The sequence below is a fragment of the Euleptes europaea genome, chromosome 4 (assembly GCF_029931775.1).
Source record: "Euleptes europaea isolate rEulEur1 chromosome 4, rEulEur1.hap1, whole genome shotgun sequence".
Taxonomy (NCBI): domain Eukaryota; kingdom Metazoa; phylum Chordata; class Lepidosauria; order Squamata; family Sphaerodactylidae; genus Euleptes; species Euleptes europaea.
Window position 1 is genome coordinate 35,612,454 of NC_079315.1, and position 22,275 is coordinate 35,634,728.

The 22,275-nt window shown below is 44.0% G+C and overlaps 1 protein-coding gene across 1 annotated transcript; it reads right to left on the reverse strand.

Annotated features, from left to right (window-relative positions):
• Positions 1 to 309: 309 nt before the first annotated feature.
• DMRTA1 (DMRT like family A1) lies at positions 310 to 8,570 on the reverse strand. Its single transcript, XM_056848964.1, has 2 exons — positions 8,159 to 8,570; positions 310 to 1,172 (listed from the first exon to the last, which is right to left on the reverse strand). Exons 1-2 carry the CDS (start codon positions 8,568 to 8,570, stop codon positions 310 to 312), a joined length of 1,275 nt encoding a protein of 424 aa, XP_056704942.1.
• Positions 8,571 to 22,275: the final 13,705 nt, after the last annotated feature.

Sequence of the window (22,275 nt, forward strand, 5' to 3'; positions counted from 1 at the left end):
AGAACATATAAAAATTGAACATTCTATACGGAATCTCATCTTTAAAAAATCAGTGCTAGTTTTAATGAGCTCTTCATCGCTGATATTCTGGAAGCAATTTTTTAAAAACGTTACATTACTTTTCTCAGATTTTAAATTGTTCTGTGTTAAAATAGAGAATTCCATTAAAACCTTTTTTAAAAAAAGATTAGAAACTTTTAATCAGCTCTTCGTTAATGACCGGTATCTCTGAGATCTGGGGTCTGACATTACCATCAACCCATAGGAATATATCACAAGTACTACAAAAATGACAATTTGGTCAAGACACTATTTGTGTTCTTCACTTAGTCTCGAATACATTTCGGTTCTGGCCACTGAGTCTTTACTGGAGAAATAAGACGCATCTTTGATCACTCCTGAAAAAGGGTAGTCCATAGCTGTGTGAAACGGCAAAGTGGGAAACAGCCCGGATCTTAAGTAGGGCGACATAAATCCAGGCAATGCCCTTCCTGGAGGGGAATAAGCCACCCTCAGAGGTCTGATCCCCAGTGTAGGATTTAACCCATAAAGATTCACCTCTCTTGCAAAGGCAGCTGGACTATTTTGAAGAGGAGAAAATGCTGATTTATTTCCAAGTGCTCTGACATCTACTCCTATGAGACTAAAATCAGAAGGCCGCTGGAAGACACTGCATTCTGGTAAGGGTGGGATTGCAATATCTTGGAGTTCTTGTCTGTGCTCATCCACATTCAGTACATGTTCTATAGCTTGCACTATATCCCCTTTGCAGAATTGCAGAATCCTTTCTAATCTGCTTTGTTTATGCCCTGGAAAGACCTTGGTAAGAATATCAAGTGGGTTTCTGTGTCTTGAAGCCACAGTAGTAGTAGGAGAAGCAGGAAAGCGGATACTAGAGATTACAAAGTCCTTGGGACATTCACTTTCATTTCCAGATTCCATGTCTGAAGAAGACAGAGATGCTGAACTATCAGCACCTTCTAACAGCTCCTCGGGACCAAAAGGATGATCAGTTTTCTCTTTACCTGAAATCTGCATGCCAGAGGGTTTCTCTCTTTGGCCTCCACTAGCTCCGGTAACTTCAGCCAAAGACATCAGGGAAAGTGAATGTGAATAAGCTACAGAACTGCCTGGCTTGCTGCAGAAGAAATCATAATTCTGAAACTTGTCCTCTGGAAAAGAAAATAATTTAATTATTTAAAGGTCTCAAGGTGACTCACAACATTAACTTTAAAACATCCAGTGTTTTAAAAACAGCAAAAAACAACAAATTAAATCCAATCCAAGAAAAATGCAAAACCCACATACAAATATTAACTAAATGCCCTTCTAAAAAGCTTAGCCTTGTATAAAAGTTTCTAGAAATCAGTAATACAGGGGCCTTCCTCACAAATTCAGGAAGGAAAGTTTCTAGAAATCAGTAATACAGGGGCCTTCCTCACAAATTCAGGAAGGCCACTCTGCAAGCATCACCACAGAAAAAGCAGGAGAGGTGGCTGCACTCACCAGTCCGCAAGAGGGGACAACAAGGTGAGCCTGCTTCAAAGAATGAAGCTGCTATACAGGGTGACACAATCCTTAAATACAGAGGTTCCAGGCCATGAAAACTTTAAAAACAACTAGCAGCACCTCAAGTTAGATCTGAAACCAAATAAGCAACCAGTGCAGTGCTTTCAAAACAGGTGTAACATGATCAAGGCATCTTGCACCAAGATCAGGCAGCTGCCATCAGGGTAGATAAAAATCAATAATTTTTTTTAATTAAAAGAATCGGATTTTTAAAATTTTAAATCATGTTTTTTATTTAAATCAGATTTTTTAAATAAAACCCTTTTTGAGGAAAATCTTTTAAAAGATAGTTTTCTATTTAAGATACATTATAGTCCAAAAGTTATTCATCATGAAAAATTGATTAGTTTTTAATTATGTAGCATGAGGCTGTATATTCATGAAATGTTTAATTTTTGGGGTAAATGAATTCCATTAATCCATTCACAATGTCATGCTCTTCCAGAGGTTTCTGTAAGATTATCTGGGCAATTTTTCTATCTAGAAGATATGATCACAGATGCTTGGTTTTGCAGTTTTCAAAACTGTTAATTTGTGTCTACAGAGATAACATGCCTCTTTTTCACAGCCAAAATGCTATAACATAAACATACAGAGTTGAGAAAAAGACCTTTATCCCATTGTTCCTTTGCAAATGCATGAACACAGAATCAAGCCCTTACCCCTTAAGCACTAAGTTTCAAGAAGTTCAATGAATAGAAGTTTGTTTGGAGTGGAATAGATCTACATAAGGAGCTAAGTGTGAAAAGGGAGGGGCAAGTAGTAAAAATGAAAGTGAAACCTTTTGAGCAGAGTACACCTCAAGTCTTGGGATCTTTGTGTTTAAACCTGAGGTTTATCATATTATTCTCTCCCTGGAGGAGAGAACCTATAATGGCAGCAGGCCCTAAAAGAGTACAGAAAACCATGATTTAAATCTACTGCCTAGTGATATAAATCAAATCCACCCAGCTTGAAGTTTCAAAGCTATTTTCAAGGGCATCCCAATGCTACACTAGTCTAGCAAGGTTGCTGTTGCATGAATCAGCATGACTAGATTAGACAGGTCTACATACTGGGCCAACCTCCATACCAAATGTGGCTGTTTTTCAAATAAGAGCACCGAGGCTCTTAACTATCTCAGATAAATACACAGATACCCCATCTAATGTGGGCAATTCCATATATTTCTGACCAACAGCCAGCATCACCAATGACTTGCTTGCATTCCGCTTCCTGCCTCTTAACCTCTTGACTCACAGCAGACAGACTCTGTACTGGAACAAAGAGGGCAGCATCTGGAGGCTTAAATAAATTTATAGCTAGGCAGTATTATTGATGACACCTAGTTCTAAAGTGTTGGATAATCTCATTCAGCAGTGGTTTCACACAGATATTAAATGGCATGGTTGATACCAGCAAACCCTGTGGTATCACATGGGTCAAACTCCATGCTGCTGATTCTAATCCCCAACCAACGTTTGACTGCATTCTGCTTAGAGAGAAAGCCATTTAAAGGCTGCCCCTTTAATTTGCACTCCATACTTCAAACAATGCGGCAGAACTGAATGATGCGCTGGTATAAATGGCAGCTGAGAGGTCTAACAATGAGAAATCATTTCCCTCGGAGACTGTATGCTAAAGCTACCATCAGCCAGGACTGACTGAAAAGGGTGACATGCACATGCATCACCCATAAACACCTGTTCTACCACCACTCTCTCAATTAATTATCCCTAAGAAAGTAGGTTTGACAGTAGCCCATAACTGGCCACATCCTCTCCATCAACCTCCAATTTTTTTCAACAATGGGCAGATAGCCACCTCCTCTAATGGCCTAAAAAACTTTGCTTCTACTAGAGAGGCATTTGTCATAAACCCATCCTGTGTCTTGGTGTGTTTACATGCATTAAAATGTGTTCCTTTACTTCGTGCCACCACCCTGTTAGAAATCAAGCCTCCCCCACTACCAGTGACTTGGATACACTAGTAAAGACTGCCCCTAAGCACGTGTGAAGGGCAGAGTTTCCCAACTACTTCAGCCCTTCTCCTGTGAGTGTGTGAGTGTTTATGCGTGAGTAAGTGATCTAAGGCACGCGAGGAGCACTTCAGTCTGCTCTCTTAAACAGGAAAAGACTTTATTGCTACAGATTAAGCTAGAACACAGGACCAGGAAAACAGCTATCACACCTACTGGTTACAGAACTAATTAAAAGAACAGGAAAATATAATGCTAAACTAAACTTAGGAGCCCCGTGGCGCAGAGTGGTAAGCTGCGGTACTGCAGTCAAAAGCTCTGCTCACGACCTGAGTTCGATCCTGACGGAAGTTGGTTTCAGGTGGCCGGCTCAAGGTTGACTCAGCCTTCCATCCTTCCGAGGTTGGTAAAATGAGTACCCAGCTTGTAAAGGAAAGGGAAGATGACTGGGGAAGGCACTGGCAAACCACCCCGTAACCAAAGTCTGCCTAGTAAACTTCGGGATGTGACATCACCCCATGGGTCAGGAATGACCCGGTGCTTGCACAGGGGACCTTTACCTTTAAGCTAAACTTAACAATACAGAAGAGTTCCCTCTGACATCCCCGCCTGGATGTCTGTGGAACAAATGCACATTCAGACCCCATCTGCTGCCTACAGGGGAATTTGGCTCCCAGTATTTGGACAAAGACTTATGGAAGTTTCCAATCTTTTTCACCCTTCCTGCCTTTGATGGTGGGAAGCCTCTTATTCAGTCCAGATTTAGGGAACTTGCCCCACATGGCAAGGTAAACCCCCATTTCCCAATCAACCTAGGGAGTCCATCCCACACATATCAGTATCCAAATCATGTTTTACAACAGCTATCCATCTTGCCCTTTCTGGCAGGTAGAACAAATGGTTATCTCTGCTAAAATTAATCTCTGCTCTCTATGACCTCTTGGTGCATTTTGTGACTCTTTTCCCTGGGAACACAAGCGGCTGTCAGGATCACCAGAACTCCCTGGTGTGCTTTAAAGCACCTTAACATCTCTGAATCACAACAGCATTAATAATGTTTATTTTTCTAAAACATTTATATCCCACATTATCTCTATAGGAGTTCTAGTTCATTATACATGAAGAATCTGCACATTTTATTTATTTACTTCACTTATACTCCACCTTTCTCCCTAATGGAGACCCAAAGTGGCTTGTAACATTTTCCCCATCTCCGTTTTAACCTCATAACAATATTGTGAAGTAGTTAGGCTGAGAGGGTGTGACTGCCCAAGGTCACCCACTGAGCTTCCATGGCAGAGGGGATGTGAACTTGGTCCAACTCTCTAACCACTACAGGCCATCAGTCTTGCAAAGCTAAGGGTATTTCCTATGGTGTAGTTGGAAGACACGCGACACAGAAACTTTGCTAAAAGTAAGTAGTTTTGCTCAGTGGGTGATCTCCTGGAAATCCTATTTACACTATTTTGGGTTCCTTGAAGGAAGAAAAGTGGGAATGAATGCTATAAACAAATAAGTATTCAAAGCCCATTGAGTCTGCCAGCTAGCACCCCCAATTTGTGACCTAGAAAAAAAATACAATAGCAAAGCTGCTACAGGGTTTTGTCCACCAATATCTGCATAGCTTTGACATAGAAAGAGGGCTAAACTAACTCTAGAACTGTTTTCTTATGAGCTCTTCTAATTATACCATAGCAGTCCTGACACCAGGCTTCATAACCAAAACACTGAGGACATCCTTGAATTTTAAATAATGCATCAGTTTTCCTTTCCATTTAGTTAGTGGAGATGATCAAGGCAGACTAGAGGGGACATTGTACTGAATAAGAGTGGCAGAGGACTAAATTGAGAACTGGGTTGCCAACAACCTGGGGGGGGGGTCCTGCCTCTTTAATAGAAGCTTACCTGCTTGGAACCAAGCTGTTGAAGCTTTTCATGGCATGGAGGTGAATATCATCATCTGGTAAATAACAACCCCTTAAGTCTCTAATAATGATGCAGGATATTTTTCTTCAGGTTTTTGGTAACCCTAATTAGGAACCAGGAAACATGGGTTCAAATCCCCACTCTACTGTGGGGCCCTTTGGCCAGTCACTCTCTCAACTGAACTCATCTCAAGGGATTGCTGAGAGGATAAAATAAGAAAGGGAGAACCATGAACACTACTCAGAACTCTTTGGAAGAAGGGTGGGATACAAAATAGACTAGACAGAAAAATGAATGAGGCAGTTAGCCTCACGTACCCTCCTATTTATCAGAGTTTCAAAATGAGAGATTTCACTTTTTACAGAGGTCAGCGATAATGAGTCCCTGTGTGTCATATGTTTTTCCCAATTAGATTAGCACATTTAAGGAGATAGTTTTTCTCAAACTGCAAAGGAACAAATTGAGCAAGAAGGTGTTTCTCTGCTTTAAGTGCATGTGACTTATGAGACGGCAGTGGCTCTCTGGAAAGGATGGGTTTATTTAGTTTAATTCATTGATGCTTCATCAATGCTCCATACTCATGCTGTGAGTGTGCATGCACACACACATTTAAAAGTTCTACCCTCCCCACTAATTTGCATAGAAAGCTCCCATGTAGCACAAACAATTAAGAAGTTGACCTACGCAAGACCCAGGATAATGAATAAAAGTTCCGCAGAACTACCATCAAAACTGTCATTTATTATAATGGGATGTATGCAGATGAGCTTCTGTCTTTTATTCATTAGAGCTCTCTGTTCGAGAGACCGTCTGCGGATTCAGTCTACTTGGCCCAGATCATACAGAAACAGTGTTTTCAGTCTTAATAAGCTATTTTCAGTTTCAAGACATTCAATATTTATATAAGCCTTGGCAACAGTACTTCGTGCTCTTCATCATTACTGCATATGTAATGTATCATTTTTTGTATCTGCTAAATGTAATAACAGCTGACAGCCCAACCCAGAACGCTACATGAGAATGCAGTTGCAAGCCTGCTGCAACATTCAACTTGCTTACTTAGGAATAAGTGACACTGAAAATTTATCCTGTGCAGATTTGTTTGAGACAGAACACCTAAGAGCCAATCATGGTATCAATTAACTAGTACCCAGCCTTTCAAACGCTAACAGGCCCAGGAGATGACTCAGAACTTCATCCTAATATAAAAAAGTTAGTCCTACACAACCCTACTGAAATGAACTGATCCATCACAACATTTGGAGGATTCTGTCCACAATTTGTTCTCATTCTCAAGATAGTTACATTTTGCTGGGCTTGGGCACGGGAGGTCTTCAACTGTAGGAAAAAAATAGTCAGCGGAACTGTTTGTTCTGAGCAACTCTACATTCCAGCAGCAAGTCCTACTGAGAGTGCCATCCTAAAAATACTTTCCTGGGAGGCAGCCTCCTTGAAAAGAGTTGACTAGGATCCTGAGTAGACCTCCAGCATCGTGTAGTGGTTAAGAGTGCTGGACTCTAATTTGGAGAACCGGGTTGGTTTCCCCATTCCTCCCACATGAAGCCTGCTGGGTGACCTTGGGCTAGTCACAGTTCTCTTAGAACTCTCTCAGCCTCACCTACCTCACAAGGGGTCTATTGTGGGAAGAGGAAGGGAAGATTATTATTTGAGACTCCTCAAAGGTAGAGAAAACCAGGGTACAAAAACCAACCCGTCTTCTTCTGAGTTTACTGGGTTTACCGACCCACTTTCTTAACATATTTCTCAGGCAGTACCAAATCCACACGGCAAGAGTAAAGCAGACTCTTATTCGTCTCAGTGGGGAGCCGGGTTAGTCTGTCTGCAGTAGTAGAAAAGGGCAAGAGTCCAGTAGCACCTTAAAGACTAACCAAAATATTTTCTGATAGGGTATGAGCTTTCGTGACCACAGCTCACTTCTTCAGCTCACTTTTGTTAGTCTTTAAGGTGCTACTGGACTCTTGCCCTTTTCTTATTTGTCTGTTAAATAGGGCTTACCATCAAATGTGCCTTGATTTGGACTTCGTTGGATGGGAGACCACCAAGGAAAACCAGGGCGGCTGTGCGGAGGAAGGCGCTGGCAACCCACCTCTGCTAGTCTCTTGCCATGAAAACCCCAAAAAGTGGCCGCCATAAGTCGGCTGCGACTTGACGGCACTTTACACACACACACACTTCCTGACTGTCTAGATCAGTGGTTCCCAACCTTTTTTTGACCGGGGACCACTAAGACTTTTTTGTTCGGTGCAGGGACCCCAAGGTTCAAAATAAAAATTCCTAGAATTTGAAAATAAACTTTAACCATAACTGTTAGTGAAACATTAAACTTAGAATAATATTTGAACATATTTTTATAACCGAAAACTTTTAATTGAAAATATTAATTTATTATGGGTTGATAACTTTGTTTCGCGGACCTTCACTTAGTTCTCGCGGACCCCGGGGGGTCCATGGACCCCTGCTTGGGAACCACTGGCCTAGAACCACACCCATACGAAACGAGCGCGTTACTGTTCGACGTTTTCCTAATATTCAGACGCCGTCTGCGGTCCCATTAGCACTCTGCCCGTGCTCAGAGGCCCCACCTGCCCGTCCCAGTTCTTCCCTCGAGGACTGTTCAGCCCCGCGTCCCCGTCCTTTCCCCCCCCCCCTTTGGACCTCCCCTAACCCCATCCTGGGGAAGCCCACCTCTTCTCCCGCGCGGGCCCTCCTCCGGGCAGCAGCAGCAGCTCTTGGCGGCGGGGGGCGGCCCCGGGGCCCCGCTCTCCTCCTCGTGCGCCTGCTGCCTGCGCAGGGCCACCTGCGCGGCCATGACGCGCTGCCGCTCCGCGATGAGCGCGCACTTGGCGCACCCGCACGCCCGCCAGCGGCACGCGCGCTTGTGGCCCTTCAGCGCCGACACCACGCCGTGGTTGCGGCAGCGCGCGCACTTGGGCGTCCGCGGGGAGCAGGCGGCGCGCGCCTCCAGCCCCGACGGCGGACAGCAGCCGCGCACGAGGAGGCCGGGCGGCCGGAGGAAGGCAGAGGGCAGAGGCGCGGCCTTCGAAGGGGACGCGGCAGCGCGCGGCGGCGGCGGGAGAGGCGCGCTGCCCGGGTCCATGGCTCTGCGGAGCGCTCGCGGCGCGTCTGCGGCCCCGGCGGCGCGGCCCGCCGAGGGGGAGACGGGGACCCTCGTCCCGCCCGCCCGCAGGGGGGGGCGTGGCCGCCGGATTGCCTCACCCACAAGCCTCGCCTCGCCGCTGGAGAGGCGAGGGGAGCGACATCAAGCGGGGGGGGGGGCGCGAACTTTTGGGAAAGTTGACCCACGCTATTCCGTGTGGCTATGGTGGACTGTGGTCTTTGTAGTCAGAAAGGGCAAGAGTCCAGGAGCACCTTCAAGACTAACAAAAATATTTTCTGGTAGGGGATGAGCTTTCGGGAGCCACAGCTCACTTCTTCAGATAGCTGTGGCTCACGAAAGCTCATACCCTGCCAGAAAATATTTTGGTTAGTCTTGAAGGTGCTCCTGGACTCTTGCCCTTTTTGACTACTGCAAACAGACTAACACGGCGACCCACTGTGGTCTTTGTGAGCGTGGAGGTTTTCAGGACAGGAAGCCAAGCCGTATTCATTCCGAAACTCTCTTCTGTTAAAGTTGTGCTGGTGTTTATGAAGTTCAGTGGCTTCTCTGTGCAATCTGACAAAATAGAACTGTCCAGTCTTTCGGTGTCTTGGAATAAGACCCTGTGTCCTGTTTGGGTCAGCCCAGGTTTAGTCACTGCTGATTTCTCAGGTTGGCCCACTCTGCAGTATCTTTCTTGGCCAACCTGAGAAATCAGCAGTGGCTGAACAGGACACAGGGTCTTATTCCAAGACGCTGAAAGACTGGACAATTCTACCAACTGTTTTGTCAGATTGCACAGAGAAGCCATTGAAATTCATAAACACCAGCACAACTTTAACAGAAAAGAAGAGCGTTTCAGAATGAATAAGGCTTGGCTTCGTGTCCTGAAAACCTCCAGACTAACAAAGACTACAGTCAACATATTGTCAAAGGCTTTCGCAGTCAGAGTTCATTGGTTTTTGTAGGTTATCCGGGCTGTGTAACCGTGGTCTTGGTATTTTCTTTCCTGACATTTCACCAGCAGCTGTGGCAGGCATCTTCAGAGGAGTAACACTGTCCTTCACACAGCCCAGATAACCTACAAGAACTACAGTCCACAATAGCCATGCAGATTAGCTTTGGATATCACACATTAACAGATCACTTCAGGATACAATAGTTATTAGCACATTAGCACTCTCATTAGCACATTATCTGGATACTTACAGGACAATGGTTAGCACATTACCTTTGATACTTTTTGCAGGACAATGATTCAGCTCAACCCAACCCCTTTCTGACTATATATTACTCTTCCTACACACTTGGCACTGAGAGACACTGTCCTTCAGTGTTACTCCTCTGAAGATGCCTGCCACAGCTGCTGGCGAAACGTCAGGAAAGAAAATACCAAGACCACGGTCACACAGCCCGGATAACCTACAAGAACCAATGAACTCTGACCGTGAAAGCCTTCGACAATATTTTGACTAACACTTTTTCTTTTTGCTTGAACCTTAGTCAGTGGAAACCATCTGTTCTGACATTTGAGTTGCAAAGCCTGGGCTGGCTGCGTTCAGTTCTAAAAAGCACACAGGCACACATTACAAGGAGGGGGGGTATATTTAAGATGTCAAAGAATGCAAACTCAACTAATCTTGATCTTGCGCATGCTCGGTTGCTTGAGAATCGAAACGCTTTGCATGGTTCTGATGGGATTTAGCGATCTTTGCAGAAGTCCCAGCAGCGGATCTTTGCAGAAGTCCCAGCAGAAATCAACCACAAGTCTACCTTTTGCTCAACTTGCTATAAAGCACATTACAACCCCGTGCTTCTTCATGCCAGAATCTGTATATTAGGGTGTTAATCCAGTGCTAGAAAAAGAACAGAAGGGGGCATTTCTGGGCCTTGAGCGGTTTGCTTCCTTGTGGATCGGGAGGAGGTGATGTGGCTCAGTACTCTCCATACATCTCAGGGGATAGATTCAGGTCTATCAGTATTTGTTTATTTATTTATTTTACTTGACACATTTATTAGTCCCCTTTGTACCTGGAAGAACTGAAGGCAGCTTTTGGGGGGGGGGGCTGTCAAGTCACAGCTGACTTATGGCAACCGCGTAAAGTTTTCAAGGCAAGAGACATTCAAAGGTGGTTTGCCATTGCCTGCCTCCTTGTTACAACCCTGGTATTCCTTGGAGGTGTCCCATCCAAATACTTGTCAGGGTTGAGGCTGAGAGAAAGGCCCAAGATCACCCAGCAAGCTTCCACGGCATAGTGGGGATTCAAACCTGGGTTTCCCAGATCCTAGTCTGACACTTTAACCACTACACCACACTGGCTCTCAATGCAGATTACAGTTTAAATAAAATGAGTATATAAAAACACATAAAAGACTACAGTTTAAAATCTCAATTAGGACTGCCAATAAATAAAATCTAAATTAGTCCATGCACTCCTAAATAAAACTGTCTTCAACTGCCTCCTGAAGATCGAAAGTGAGGGGCCAGGCGCACATCCCTAGGGAGGCTGTTCCATAATTGTGGGGCTGCCCTGGAAAGGCCCTCTTGTGTGCCCACCAGATGAGCTCCTCTAGTGGGACGGTTAGCAGGGCCTCTCCCTGTGATCTTAAATCCTGAGCAGTATGTGGTCAGTCTGCCCAGTTTGCCAAAAAACTACTTTTTTTGGTCATCTCTGAATATTAAGGCACTTTCGTATATGACACAAAGGGTGCAGTCCTTTGCGTTAGGGCTGTTGAATTAAAAAAAATTCGGTATAGTTCGGATTCGGCCGAATTCAGCCCGTTTAGATTCGGGATATGCCAAAGTCCGAACTCCCCCACTTCGGATCCGTTCAATTCGGCGGGAATTCAAAGTTCGGAAAAAAATTCGGCCGAATAAAGCCATTAAAAACACAATCGCGCCTTTCTGCGGCTCTGGGGGGGCATTTTTGGGGTTAGAGGTCCCAAACTTTCAGCAGAGCTTCAAAGGACGTTTATTGAAAGACTCCCCAAGTTTTGTAAAGATTGGGTCAGGGGGGGCTGAGATATGGGCCCTGAAAGGGGTCCCCCCCACCCTTAATGTGCATCTCTCAGCAGAGCTTGCCGCCCACGCACAAAGCTCCCAGCCCTGACAACAACTGAGACGTTTGCAAAGCAACTGCAAAACAACACAACCTTGTAAAACAACACCTTTGCAACAGGGAAAACCAGAAGACACACAACTGAAACCTCCCCCCTCAAACCAGGGAGCGAGAGACTCGAGGGGGAACACACACCCCAGGCAGAACCGACAAAAGCCCCCTTTGGCTTCCCCCCCATCCACAGAAACTGCTCCCTCCCCACACACACACAGACTCTGCTTCCCCCCCCACACACACACACACACATACACAGGAGAAAAATTATAGATTAAAGCCCCCAAAGGGGTCTTACTGTGGCTGTCTTCTGTTCCATCAAGAGGGGTTGAAGAGGACTTGTAATCCAATATGATTCCAATTAGGCACGCAACGTTTTGCTCTGGAGATGCACAGGATCGGCTGATCCATTCATCCCAATAGGGAAAAGGGGAAAGGGGAAAGCCCATATCTCGGGACCCCCTGACCCAATGTTCACAAAACTTGGTGGGTATCTTAAGAACACTGGTCTGAAACTCCGCTCAAAGTTTGGGATCTGCACCCCAAAAAATGCGCCCCCTGCAGCCATGGAAAGAGAAAAGGGGGGGAGGCGATATTTCTGCCCCCACTGAACCCAACTTTACAAAACTTGGGTAGTATCTTAAGAATAATTGACTGAAGCTATGCTAAAAGTTTGGGGGCTATATCCCCAAAAAAGTGCCCCCTGCAGCCACATAAATGGAAAAAGGGGGGAGGGAAAAGGGGGAGAGCCCATATCTCGAGACCCCCTGACCCAATGTTTACAAAACTTGGGGGGTATCTTAAGAACACTGGTCTGAAACTCCAGCGAAAGTTTTGTGTCTGTACCCCAAAAATGCGCCCCCTGCAGCCATGGAAAGAAAAAGGGGGGGAACCCATATCTCGGGACCCCCTGACCCAATGTTTACAAAACTTGGGGGGTATCTTAAGAACACTGGTCTGAAACTCCAATGAAAGTTTTGTGTCTGTACCCCAAAAACTACGCCCCCTGCAGCCACAGAAAGGAGCGAATGTGCACAAGCACCCCCCCACACACACACACATGAGGATTTCGCTCTCTCTCTCTCTCTCCCTGGCCGGGCCACACATCAGCTGATTCCTCCAGTACTCAATCCTGACTGATTGGCCAGAAGAAGACCCAGCTTGGCCACCGATTGGCCGGGGGAGGAGAATGCTGCTTACTGACGGTTATGCTGCTTACTGACGGCCCCGAATTTGCCGAATTTATTCACGAACTCCCAAACTCGCTGAATTCGCCCCCCCCCCCCGGTTGCCCGCCAGTTTTGAGTTCGGTTCCTCCCGAACTAAAAACCACCGAATCGGGAAATTCGGCTGATTTTCAGTTCGGGCCGAACCGAATCAACAGCCCTACTTTGCGTATTTGTTCAGGAGTAATTCATATTTAGCTCACTGGAACTTCCAAATGGCATTCTAAGATGGGGCTGTAAAAAGGGTGTTTGAACTTCTTTTCGTGGCATATATGAATGTCCTTAGTGAATTAGGAAGCAATCCAGTTGAACTTCCCAGCCTATCCAGATTTGACAGGACAGACACAAAATAAAGCTGTTTCATGTGTGAAAACGTGTGGCTTTTGCAGAAGCAAAGTATAATGTCCAACAGTAGCAGCAAACAGCAAGTGTGTACCACAATTCTGTGTGTGGCAGTCTTGTTCCCCCAAGCTCTCTCCCTTGAGATGCATCCACATGGTTGGATGCATCTCTTCAGGGACATGGTATAGCCACTGAGCCAATCATCATAGGAATTTGTATTGAAACTGCATCTACACCAGGGCTCCCCAAACCTTTTGAGCCTGCGGGCACATTTGGAGGTCTGACACAGCAGTGTGGGCACAGCAACAAAACAGCTGCCACAAAATGACTGCTGCAGGAGTTGGAGCTAGCCATAAAACAATTGCCACAGCTTAACTTAGGTCAAATAGGTCCTTGTGCTGTGGCAGTTTCTGCCAAAGCAACATTTTAACACAGCCAATCAAATCTTCAATAGTCAAGCAGAAGCCTTGCTGGGCAAAAGCTCTACCTGGCCCCATCCACTTCCTAAAAACACTTGGTGAGCACCAGAAAAGGCGTTGGCAGGCACCATGGCACTCTTGAGCATCATGTTGGGGACCCTGGTCTACCCTGTTAGTTTGGGGCTACTCTTCGCGTTTCTGATCCTGCAAGTAATAGGCACCATTAGTGTGTGGCCAACAGAAATGTCCAAGTGGGAAGTCACACACATGCATGTGTGTGTGTGTGTGTGGGGGGGGGATTACACTAGCACGACAAAGCATTGATGGTACAGTGGGAGACAGCTGGCATATCTGCAAGGGATGCTCCCATTCATGCATTGTACATACTTACTGTTAGCAACGGTGCAGTGGGGAGTTGTTGGGGCAATACATGGAATAAGCGCAGTGGTAGACAGTGGCAGAAATCACAGCCTGAGGCACAGTCCCATGCTTTGTTGCTTACCTGTGTGGGGAGACTTGTCCTTGCATCCCAGGTGGAGGGGGTGGAGTACCTGCAAGAGGTCTTAGCAGAACTAAGGCAACACTATTTGTTCTTTTGCTTGGTGATTATTGTAAAGTGCCCTTTCTCTAGAGTTCTCTAGAGATTGGTTATATTTTCATGGTGAAGAGATCTGGAGTAAGTCGTTACTGTGTGTGTAAATTGCAGACAAATTATGGTGACCCCAGCTAAGGGCTTTCAAGGCAAGTGAGAAGCGGAGGTGGTTTGCCATTGGCTTCCTCTGCAGAGTGTTCCTCAATGGTCTCCCTTCCAAGTGCCAACCCGGCTTAGTTTCCCAGATCTGATGAGACTGGGCTACACCATGCTGCCTCCCCATGCCACTCTTGCTTTGCAAAATAAACCGTATCAGTAGACTACATGGACTCTAGTTAAAATTGAAAAAGTTGACTACGAATAACTGAAGTTAGGCTGGTGTGCTGACTGCTTCTATAAGTGAAATCACCAGGAGTGAAAACAACTTCAGAATTCTGCTCATTTTCCCATTCTATGTTAAAGCAGCACGAGCCTGCTCCACATCTGTTGCTGGAAAAGATATATAATCTTTTCTTTGTCTTCAGCAGTTGGCCAGGGCTCCTTAGAAGGGAAATCATCTTGTGTCTTCATTAGGCAGAGTTATTGTATATGGTAAAAGAGGGAAGTTTTTGATCAGCTGCTCCAAAGCCAATGATTGGGATATAAAAGCAACAAAGGAAAAGTAAAACACAATAGCTATAAATCCATATATTTACCATGCTGAAGGCCACCACAAAACTACTCAAAATCCTGTTCATTTTAAATTACAAATCAATCATCATCATGATCTTATGAGGAAAGAAAACTGGCATTGCTTGTGAGGAAGGTTCAATGCCAAATGCCATGTTTGTGAAAATTGATCCCTTAAAATAATAGAATGTAAAACTGCCAGTCAATGCTAAAATAAAACATGACCTCTAGCTGATTAAAACCTAAGCAAGACCAATGAATGGCTTATTTTTAGCTGCTATTAAAAGTACAGGTAAATAGCAAGGAAGGTCGATGATTTGTCAGAAACCAGGACAAGTTGAGATCTGAAAAACAGACTGGGAGAAGTACGAAGCAAAGTACATTGTTGGAAATGTTTTACAAGCAACGGGACATATTACATCTGTCAGTGACGACAGATCAACAACAAGGCCAAATCTGTGGATATTTAAATCCAAAGACTGGAGCCTCAGCCAGACAAGGTAGATCTTTCTACAAATCTGAGAAAAGCCCCAGGCTTGAAGAAAAATCTGAAATCTAAAATCAAAGAGATTTGGTGGTTAAAGCAGTGCCAAACCTGTAGGAAAGGAGAGCCCGCTGGCCACTGTGGACAAGACATTGCTAGGCAATCACAACAGTATTGCAAGTCTTCAAGCTTTGATCTGTCAGTAAAAGGCAGGAAGAGGGGTCAGGGGGCTCTTTCAAAGGCTGTTTTGGTTTTTGAATCAAGACTCATTGATGCCAGGCCCATCAGCAACCATAGGGTGACTTCAGGGCCGTCTTAACAGTATATGGGCCCCTGGGCAAACCAGTGTGCTGGGGCCCCTACGACAACCACTCACAGGAATAAAAAGTAAATGTTGTTGAAGGCTTTCACGGTCAGAGTTCATCGGTTCTTGTAGGTTATCCAGGCTGTAAGACCGTGGTCTTGGTATTTTCTTTCCTGATGTTTCGCCAGCAGCTGCAGGAAAGAAAATACCAGGACCACGGTCACACAGCCCGGATAACCTACAAGAACCGAAAAGTAAATGGTCGATAATATTAAACATATATTTATTTTATTGGCACTTCAACAAAACTGCACTACTAACCCAGGGATACTAAATCAGAGACAAATCACAATGTCCATTTGTAACACAATAACATTTTGGTTCCCCATTGGGGAGAAACTTGGGGTATAAATGAAGTAAATAAATATAGTTGAAGATGGAAGGCCCAAAAAAGGTTGATGGGTGGGTGGGAGGAAAGAAGGAAACAGGGAAAGCTGATATGGGGGCTGCCAGGAGGAGAGAAATAGTGTGGGGAGAAGGATAGAGGGGAAAGGCAAGGTGGTCTCTGCAAGTCCTTGCAGGTTCCGCATTGTGCAACTCAGTCCAGTCCAGCAGCCAGGCTGGCACCGTGCAACTGGGCTAGACTTTTCCCAGGGAGAATATGCCAGAAGTAGGAAAAGCTAAACACAGGTGCAGATAAAGGCAGGTTTGCTGGTGGGTGGAAGGAGAGAAGGAAGCAGGAAAAGAGGAGATCCTATAGGGGCTGCCAGGGAAAGGAAGGAGGAAATATTGGGAGATGCCCCTCACAAGTTCTTGCAATCCCCCACTTATAAATTCTGTTTCAGTGCAGAGCTCTGGGTTGGATTACTTCAGCAAATTGATTCATAATCTATAGTTTCCTAGTTGTTTATTTTTCCTAGTATCTAAAATTCTAATTTTTGCCACCCAGATAATGTGCTGAAAGTTTCTTCTGCAGACATCTAATCTAATGACAGATTGTTCTTGTCTGAGGGAGATCAAAAAGTGTTCCTCCTTTGCTGTAGCCAACACAATAATTACTATTAGTACCATTGTCATTGTTTCTGTTCCACAATTCAGGTCTGGGAAGATTCCATTTCCTCCCTTCCATGAACTTCTTGCAGTGTGGTAGACCAACAGGCAACATAATGAATATCTTGTGTAAACACCGTGTTATTTTCACTGACTGAGAGTTCCCTCTGTTCTCAGCTTCTTTGTAACTTTTCACTCAAGCATTCAGAAGCCAGATAAGAAAAGCTGAAAGACCAGAGGGGGAACTTGACAAATTTCTCTTATTTTCTCAGAAGACCACCATGGATGTTTGCCCATTATGCTCATAACATCTTCAGCCATTGAGTGCTGGTGGTTTATCTTCTTTCAAATATCAGATCCATATTTAAGGATGGATATCCAGCCTTACAGCTTAGAAAATAGGTCAAGAAGTGACATTTCATACATATCTGTAGATTAAAAAATGTAGCATCACTATTGGCTTTCAGATTAACAAAGAACTCTATCATATTTTAGCTTTTATTATCACAATTTATATAAAAACAAAAGGTTAAGTTTGCAATTTTATGCACACTTTCCTGGAAGTAGATTCCATTAAACTTAGTAGCATTACTAAACTATTATGAGTGTTGAATCATTTTAATTCTCAAGATTTCCTTCAAAGAATCCTGGGAACTGTAGTTTGATGAGGTTGCTGAGAATTATCTTAAGGAAGCTCAACAGAGCTATCCTTAGAAGAATTACACCCTTCCAAGCCCATTGACAAGGGCACATTAGAAAGCAAAAAGGGCCTTCCAATGGAGGGGGAGGGAAGGAAGAAGAGCAGGCTGCCCTCCTGACAGAGGGAGAGGGCTGCCTGCTCACACCTGCAGGCTTATGATGGCTCTTGTCTATCTCGCGTAGGACTGGAACTGCCGGCTCCCACCCACTTCACATAAGGCAGGGGCCATTGGCTCACAGCAATGGCAACTTAAGCCCAATTTATATGGGGCTGCCATACTCCCCTTTTCTTGGGGCTGGGGTGGCTCCAGTGTGGCCAGTTCCCCAGGCCATTGCCCCACCAGGACTTTTCCTGGTGGCCTTAATGGCCAATCTGCCACTGCCCATTGACTACAATGGATTTAGGTGTAATCCTGTTTAGGATAGCACTATAAATCCCTCTTCACAGAACTACAATTTACTTTGTTCCTCAGGGAAAGGGAATGACTGTTAAACTAGTTTAATTGTAGTGTACACTATACATATGACTAATGAAATTCACTTCTAAAACATATGTACTAGATTGATATGTACTTGACTCAAGTTCTATTGAAATCCATGGGACTTACTTCTGAGTAAAGGCTGTTAGAAACCAGCCTAAGAAATGTATGTTTAAGGAGATACTTTTCATGAAAGTTATTGCATTTCTGCCAGTTTTTGCTGTAATAGAAGTATATGCTGCCTAATCCTACCTAATAGCTTTGCAGTTGAGAGAGAACTGACATGAACCAAACTATAGGAGGAAAGACATTTTATCACATGATTCTCTCTGCATACTCCCCTCACCTCCTCTGCTGAAGTATGAGAGTGGGATAGAAACAGGAACATTCCTGAGTCCCTGGGCCTTATGTTTGATAGGTCTGCTCAAGAATGGCAGCAGTCACAAAGACAACTACAATCTCACTCTACTGCAGTATTTCGATCCAACATTAGAAACTGAACAGATCATGTCTACCCATTGGTGCCATCAGTACCGGAGTTTGGGCTGAAAGTCTGGAAACTCAGCCACCTTGGCTCAGCAATGGGGCCCCCCAAATGAAGACTATAGATGAAGATTGGCAAGTTCACCTCCATCTTTTCTCTGCCTCCAGGTGCATGATGGAAACTGTAGAATGCCTGCTATTAACAATCAGGTGTTCTGGGAACTACACTTTCCAGAAAACACCTGGGAGAGGAGGAAGTGGAGGAATAAAAAAAGATGGAAGGATGACACTGGAAGAATTTTTTCTCATCTTTGTTGCCTCCACATTGTTCTCCATCAACATGACATATAGATTGAGTTGGGGAAAGAAGTGGACATAAAAAATATGTGTTTGCTCCGATTTTCAATCCAAACCAGAGAGAAATTTGGCAGAAGGAAAGTTCGTCTCATATTCTAAGCAAAAGGAATACAAATTTCATCAGCATCTCAAGTTGATTAGATCTCATGATGAGGGAGGGAGAAGCCCCGTAACACCATTTAGTCAAATTATATTATATAGTCTGAAATTATATGACTGAATCAGTACTAATACACACTCCAAGCAGAAAACCTTTCGGTGGTGCAACTTCACATAGTGCAACTTCAGTCAAGTGCTGATCGATGAAGTGATAACAAATCAAGTGATGTACCTGCATGCATAGACAAGCCCTAACTTCTGTGCAGACACATTTAGCCTTCTCACCAACAGAACTTGGTCCGGAAAGAACTAAGTAGCATCACCTGGTTTATTCTTCCCTCCTGCTCTGAAACCAGTATGGGTCATGTGCTTCAGGATAGTTGAAATCAAGTATGTATTTATTTAAAGCTGCAATCTTAAATACAAGATTGGATTTCCAGGTGATGTGCCTAGGAATTCTGTTAGTCCCACAGCTTTTGAAATAGTATTTAAGTTTGCATCTCCTAAGGTGAGCTTAAAATGGGGCCCATTTTAGCAAAGCTACTAAGTAAATTTTCCCCTAGGTTTAAATATCAGACTACAAGAATTAATGGCACCACTCCTGTTTGCTCATCGTTCAGAACAAGGCTGGTCCCTTCCAGAAATCTTCACCTCAATGCAATTGATTGCATGACTGAAAGAGGAACTTGTTGACATTAGAGTAGATGAACCATGATAAACAGACTGACACCAGCATTTGTTGTCTCTCCACCTAGTCTGCAATCTCTTGTTTGGGGTGGATTTTTGGGTAGTGATTTTTTCTCTCTAGGTTTCAGTGCAATTTACATCACTAATGTCCTAGACACTGTGGGCAGTTTTAGAACTTCTTTTTCTTGGTCATATTGGTGTGTGTGTTTGGGGTGCGGGGAGGCCAGAAGATGAACTCTAGACACAATTCAGAACAGAACAGTCAGCATGGCCACTGCCAATGAGAAAGCCTTTCTTTGAGAAAGTGCCTTTCACATACATTCCAAACTGGCCTGACCAAGTTGCTGCCACTACAGTCCGTGAAGAACCAATGCCCTTTGGAACAGAGGTGATTCAGTCATGCTAGGTTTAGGAGGTGTAGTGGTTGGGCTAGGATCTGGAAAGGCCAGGTTCAGATCCCTACGATGCCTCAGAAGCTCGCTGGGTGACGTTGAAGCTCGCTGGGTGACGTCTGTCTAACCTATCTCAATGGAGTTTTTGTTAGGATAAAAAATAGGAGGGGAGGAGGATGTTGTAAGCCACTTTGGGTCCCCATCAGGGAAAAAAGAAAGGTATAAATATCTATACAGACTAGAAACACTACACACCCACGTGGTCTGATAAATCATTTCCTTGCCAGCTGCCTAAATGAAAGGTATAGAGGCTCAGTCAAACTGAACCATACAAGACAGAAGTGACTCAGTATGGTAACTGCAAGGAAGCACAGTGGATGCTAGTGATGTCAAGACAGTACACAGCTGCCTTTGATAAAATGGAGGAAAGTAAAAAAAAGCCTTTTAATTTACAAGATTAAAATTAAATAACTAAAGATTCTCCAAGATAAATACTTGTTGGAATGTTATTCCAGAGCTAAACAATATTTTTCTCCCTCTCTGAAGAGGGCATGACATTGGAAGTGGATTTCTAATTCTATGAAAACACTCTGCAGCATTCTCAACAGGCAGAAACCATGTAAAAAATTTAGGCATAAGTAATATTTGCAGCCAGTATGGTGTAGTGGTTGGAGTGTTGGACTAGGATCTGGGGGACCCAGGATTGAATCCCCCCTTTGCCATGGAAGCTCCCTGGGTGGCCTTGGGCCAGTCACATGGTCTCAGCCTAACCTACCTTGCAAGGTTGTTGTGAGGATAAAATGGAGGAGAGGAGAACAATGTAAACCACTTTGGATTCGCATTGGGGAGAAGGGCAGAGTATAAATGAAGTAAATAGTTATGGACACGGATGAAGGTACTGTCCCCAGTGGATTGTTCTGAATTAGTTTTGTATTCTTTTGCAGGACAAAAGTGTAGAATATGCGCAAGTACAATCTGTAACATGTTTACTCAGAAGTAAGCCCTACTGTGCTTAACTGTGCTTACATCCCATTAAGTGCAGCATTAACCTCCTTAGCCTTCATCAGCGGGATGATATCTGCTAGTCTTGGCCCAAACCGTAAGTGTTCAGTGGAAAGTCTAAATTCAATCTTATGTATGTGCAAGTGTACACACAGAAGCTCTTCCATGAGATCAGTAATCCTTTCACTCAGTTTTCCTGATGTAAATTGCCTTTTAGAGTTGCTATTTGCCTTATAGGAAAAACCATCCAGACATTCACATTGGGGGGAAATCTTATACTTTATTCCTTTCAAAACAAAGATCCTGAAAATCAGCACAACCAAGGACCACGTTTCATAAATATGCACCTGACATGTCAGATAAGAAATAACAGAAATGTACAACACTCACCTTTATTTGAAAGCGAAGGCAGCGATAAGAAAGGATATGGTTCCACTAATGTGCATGTTATATACAAAACCGATGCATGTTGTCCTCCCTTGTGGGGGAAATAAAATCTTTAGGGATTTAAGAGATTTAGATCAGGAACATGGCCCAGGGGGAAAGGGTTAGACACACTTCTGTTGGGAATGTGCTTTAAAGCAATACTTGCAATGGTCTTTATTTGAGCTTTAACATTGGTTTTACCAAGGTTTGAGGTGTTTACTTTTTCCTGTATTTTAGCAAAACATTGCAACATGTTAACACGTGCTTTCATGAAAATATTGCTGTGGGTTTTTTGTTTTAAAGTTTTTATTTCTTAGGATTTTTTCTCTGGCTGCTTAGCTTATAGCTCAAAGCTATGTTTGTACAACAGAACAAAAGTTGGTACATTCTGGGGGGAGGTAAATTTAATATATTAACAGGGAAATTTACACACCGATATATATGCAAAATATGTTTTAGAAACTCAATATATTTTTCATTACTCAGATGTAGTTCTCATTAAAGAAAAGTTTTGTGACTCCTGCTTCAAATACAATTAGCAGCTATCACTATAATTTTGATTCAACTAATGCATCTTATCTGAGGCATTACATAAAAAAAATTGTGAAGATCAGCATTTGTTTCTCTTTGGTCCTTAATTTTGAGTTTGACTATTGAAAATGGCCTAGCAAGAGAGCCCGTGTGGTATAATGTTGGATTAGGACCTGGAGGAGCCAGGTTTGAATCCCCACACCATCATGGCAGCTCGCTGGCTGACCGTGGATCAATTACTCTTTCTCAGCCTAACCTACCTCACAGAGTGCTTGTTGTGAGGATAAAAGAGAGGAAAAGAATGGTGCTGCCAGCCACTTTGGCCCCCAGTGGAAAGAAAAGGGGGCGCGC

Coding starts and splice junctions, on each gene's coding strand:
- DMRTA1 (XM_056848964.1), bottom strand. CDS start 8,570: ATGGACCCGGGCAGCGCGCCTCTCCCGCCGCCGCCGCGCGCTGCCGCG. Junction 1,173..8,158: donor GGGCCCGCGCGGGAGAAGAG/GTGGGCTTCCCC, acceptor TTTCTTTTCCAG/AGGACAAGTTTCAGAATTAT.